A 4,903-nucleotide genomic window follows, 5' to 3' on the forward strand; every position below is an offset into this window, starting at 1 on the left:
GGAACAGGAAACGCGAAAACTTCGCGAAAAGGATATTTTTGTTTCTGGAAATAGATTAAGTTGTAGGATCCTAGATCATGAAATTCATAGGAAACATTTTAATGATTTTCTTTTTAACTTAAACTTAAAATTAAACCTCTTTATATTCCAATCTTAAACCCATGCTGAACCTCATTATGCTGCCAAGAAATATGAAACAAAAAAAATGTTGGAAAGAAGTCTGACTTTATTATGACCCCAGTCTGTAGTTCTTAACCCGTGACAGCCCCGTTGAGACTGCAGCAGCAGCTTTTTGGCAAGAGCCGCTGAGCCAAAATCAGAAACAGGACTAAGAAGAGAACAACCATTTTTGTCGCAGGCTCCGCCAGGATTTTGACTGCATAAAATATGAAATTAAATTGCAAGCCAACAAAATGGCGCCTGGGAAAATGACAAAAATATGAGACAGAAGTGCGCCACTCGTTGCTATTTTTTTTAGTTTTCTGAATTTTCCTCTACCCAGCTGAATGTCCTTTGGCACTTTGTTTGCAGAATTCTCCTGGCGCCTCCGACTTGATGACTTGCAGCTGTCGCATTTCTTTTCAGACTTTAACAACTGCAGTGAAACGGTTGTTGCCACCTGGTTATCCACCTTGATATATATTTATTCATGTATTTATATAGGTATGCGGATGTGGCAGCGAATGTTGGCATTTAATTTGACGGCAAATATTGCGGCAGCTCATGGAAAGTTCGTCGCAAAAATTGTCAAACGCAGCGGAAATAGGGGCAAGAACAAATGTGTCTTTCGTTTTATTTTTAAAATATAAGAATAAAGATTTAAATTCAACTACACTAAAAAACAACAGAAGTGTAATAACAAAAATCATTTACTATTTTCTACACCTTTTTTTATTTTAGTAGGCTTTGATAAATTTCTTAAATAATATTCGCATTTAGGGATATTGATTTTTAAAAATTACCAATGGTCGAACAATGTTTTCGCAAGTTTGGACTGATTGTTATACTATCGGCTCTGGTTTTTTATCTCTATATCTATGGAGCTAACGAAACTGGAACCGAAATACCCAAAATACTCGAACCATTTTTTGTAAACACCGAAGGATGTCGCATTATTGCCATGGATGTGATGAACCATCAAATTGAAAAGTTTACCAACTGGGAGTGGAAACACCCAAGGTTTTATTTAAAATGCCCGAAAACCACCTGGTTTCGCACTGAAATGGCAAATGGAGACTGGTATTTAAAATTAAGTCGTGATATCGGGGAGATCCTGAAGGAAAATAAACTCACCAACGATTGGCAAATAACATGCTATTGGCTTAATTTCAAAATCCGCTGGCGCTGGCATTCCAAGTTGACCCACCGAACCCGTTTCTATCTAGAGTTTCCCTACGTCCTGAAGGTTCCCAAGGGTGTCAAGCAGTTGCGGCTGCAGTGCGTGGAAACTGAAACGAACAAGACTCTCTACAATGACGCCCATTTCTTCATCCAACCACCGCCCGAAAAGCTATTGAGAAAAGCTCCCCCAAGGCTACAGTTTTGGGATAAAATAGATGAGAGAAAAACTAATATGCCTCCCATTTCAGTAATGATTTTGGGTATGGATTCTGTATCCCATTTGAACTTTCTCCGACAAATGCCGAAAACTGCCGCTTACATGAGAACGAATATGTCGCACGTGGAGTTCTGGGGCATGAATAAGATCGGTGTGAATACCTATCCGAACCTTATTTCCCTTTTAACAGGACTGAGTACCCAAGAAGCCTATAAACTCATATTAAAGGACAAATATATGGATCGCTTACCGCTGATTTGGAAGGATTTCAAGAAAGCCGGCTACAACACTAGCTTTGGCGAGGATCACGCTAGACTCTCAGTCTTCTATTTCGATCAAAAGGGTTTCGAAAATGAAACCACCGATCATAATCTCCACGATTTTATGGCCGAATTGTTTCTTATAAGGGAAAACAGTTCACTTCCTTTAGCATATTGCGTCGGAGAGCGCACTTTCCTTGATGTACTGATGGAGATGACTGATCGCTTACTGCCCCACTACCAGAGATATCCTTTTTTTTCCTTTTATTGGTGGTCCAATGGGTTGCACGAATTTTTTAACGCTCCCCGCCTCATGGACGACAGATTCCAGCGGTTGCTTAGAAGTCTCGACGACAGTGGCGTCACCAACAATACCATTATATTCTTCATGTCAGACCATGGATTGCGATGGGGGAAATTTCGGTACACATTCCAGGGCATGATCGAGGACAGTCAGCCTCTTCTATCGGTTCTATATCCGAAGTGGATGCAGAATACCTTTCCTCAGGCCATCCAGAACCTACACGCCAATGCCCATAGCCTGGTGACCACCTACGACCTGCACGCTACTCTGAAGCATATTCTAGACATCGATTCCCTGCAGGACAAGTCCATTCGAAAAATGTCCGAGGACTTGTGGGAATTAAAGGGCAAAAAAACCCCCCGGGCAGTCAGCTTATTTCTGCCCGTACCGCCGTGGAGAAGTTGTAATTCTTCCCACATTAAAAGAAGGTTCTGCCTCTGCCATCGACAGGTGTCCATTCCATCGACTCATCGAATAGCCGAGCAATCGGCCCAATTTATAGTAGATTCCATCAATAAGATGTTGGAGGAATATGCAATGTGTATACCCTTGCAGGTGGACTCTATTCTCAGTGCCCATGTTGAAGTTCCCGAAAGGGACTTCAAGAAGAACTACCGGATAGCAGGCAGACACCTTAATGGAAGGTACAGGGATCGGGGACCCTCAGTTAGAACAAGGGAATATAGTGATCGGGATGTCATCGTGCGCCTGAAAGCCAAGCCCATGGAGGCTTTCTTCGAGGGTATGACCCGGAAACATGGAAGTGCAATATCCCTGATTGGGGAGATCATTCGAGTTGGGGGCGGTGAGAATAATACCAATGGCTGCATTGCGAATTCCAAACTGGAACCTTTTTGTCATTGTGGCGTGTAAAAAGATCATATTTTGGAGAAATATTTATTAAAGTAATTTTAATATATTTTTAAAAAAATATCTTTATATGAGAGGCTATTAAGCGCTTTGAAAATAAAGTTACAATCTAAACTCAACGAAATCTCTAACTGCATCTGACCCCAAGGGTGTAAGACAATTTTGGTTAGTTGATGTTTTGTCTCTCGTTTAGTTGGCTTCTGTTTGCAGCAATGTGGCTAAAATATTTTTGGCCAAATTCAGATACAATGTGTCAGAGAGTCAAACATCTGGTCTTGGCTTTTGCCCTTTGGTAAGTCGATTATGAAATAAACTAAAATGCGAGTGGGTTGGAGTGCTCTCCGATGGACTGGACAGAACTTTGAGTTGAAATTAATTTATCAGCAAAGAGAAAGTTTCAACGGCCTGGTGTACAATGTAAACCTTGGAATTTCAAATATATTTTCATACAGTTCAGCCGGCGGCAAGAATTGTTATTAAACTTTTGTTTTACTTTGTGGCTTGTGTTGGAAATGAATTAAACATGGCAGAAACACAGACTTGTTGCTTTATGCCTTGTGTGACGAGCCACTCAATTAAGTTGATCAGAATTTATGCCATCGGGGGGGGGAGACCAGAGACCAGACAAGACGACCGAACTGAGAACTGGTTAATGTACCGACTCCCAGGCGATTTATTCAAATTAAGAAAATGCTTTGCTTTTTCGGGCCATATTTGTCTAAATTATATGGCTTATTTTTTGCACTTTCTTTGGCCCAAATTGCTTGCAGTCAATTTGTTCAAACGCTTGGCTGCTTCGGCCATCACGATAATGTTGATGATGATGGATTTATGTCTGCCATTTGTTTTTAGCCAGCTCCTTTTTATTTTTACGTTTTTTTGCCCATCCCTGGGCCTGGCCTGGCCTCGCAGTCCTGACTTTGGCCCTTTGTCGGCTGTCATCGGCAGCAAAGTGAAAAGTGAAGAGTGAAATGTGAGATGCCTGTGCGAAAATGCCATAAATCAATTTTCACAATTCACAAATTGCCCCGTAAAAAATTGACTGACTTTGTAAGAGGAGAATGTATTTTTTCCGAGAATTAATTGAAACGATACAGAGGTGGTATGCCTGCCAGTTGGCAGGATAAGTCATGCTTTAAGGTTAAATCAAGTTCGAGTGGCAGGATTTTTATGAAAAATGATTAAGGTTTAAGGATTATTTTTATTCAAAAACCATGTTTTTCTACCAATACTCTTTATTTTTCTGACAATTTTCATTCCAAGCCCCAAGTACCAGAGACATTTGTTTTGACACTTTTTTAAGTGATAATAAAGCGGCATAAAAATGCCACAAGTCGCGAATTAATCCGTCTTTAAATATCGCTTAAAGAGACACGCCCATGGGTGGCACCTTAAAAAATAACAAAACAAAAAGGAGAAAAAACTGAACTGCGCCTGCAGGAACATAAAAAGCCAAATTAGAAATGTTTCACATCAAAGTGCACATTAAACCCGAGACGATAATCACACACACAGGCACGGGCAGAGGCTTACGCACCCACAAACACATACACCGGCCAGACTATAAGGACGACGAGGTCCTTTGCCTTTGCCTTGGTATGCGTAAGGACATACAAAAAACATAATTAACCGCGACCTGACGACACAAACGAGAAAATGCGACAAGAAGGGGAACGTCGGCGGCGACCTACAAAAAGCCGTCGGCCCACAGGGCTTACATTAATGCACTGAACAAAATATTAAGTAAATTATAATAAAATCTTAAACATAAAATAATGAATGTTATTTTTGTAAAGTTTTCTGTATAACTAAAAAGATAATTATAAAAAAAATCTTATTTATGTTCATGTATGGTATAGGCTGCGCACTTGGCCACCGTTTGCACCCCTCCATACCCCTGTTTCCCCTGTC

The 4,903-nt window shown here is 40.6% G+C and overlaps 1 protein-coding gene across 1 annotated transcript; it reads left to right on the forward strand.

The window, feature by feature from the left end:
• The first annotated feature begins 916 nt into the window (after positions 1 to 916).
• On the forward strand, positions 917 to 3,111 carry LOC6496838. The gene has a single exon (XM_001963265.4). The coding sequence runs from the start codon at positions 965 to 967 to the stop codon at positions 2,993 to 2,995; it is 2,031 nt and encodes a 676-aa protein (XP_001963301.1). The 5' UTR covers positions 917 to 964; the 3' UTR covers positions 2,996 to 3,111.
• The last annotated feature ends 1,792 nt before the right edge of the window (positions 3,112 to 4,903 follow it).

The sequence above is a fragment of the Drosophila ananassae genome, chromosome 3R (assembly GCF_017639315.1).
Source record: "Drosophila ananassae strain 14024-0371.13 chromosome 3R, ASM1763931v2, whole genome shotgun sequence".
In the NCBI taxonomy this organism is placed as follows: Eukaryota; Metazoa; Arthropoda; class Insecta; order Diptera; family Drosophilidae; genus Drosophila; species Drosophila ananassae.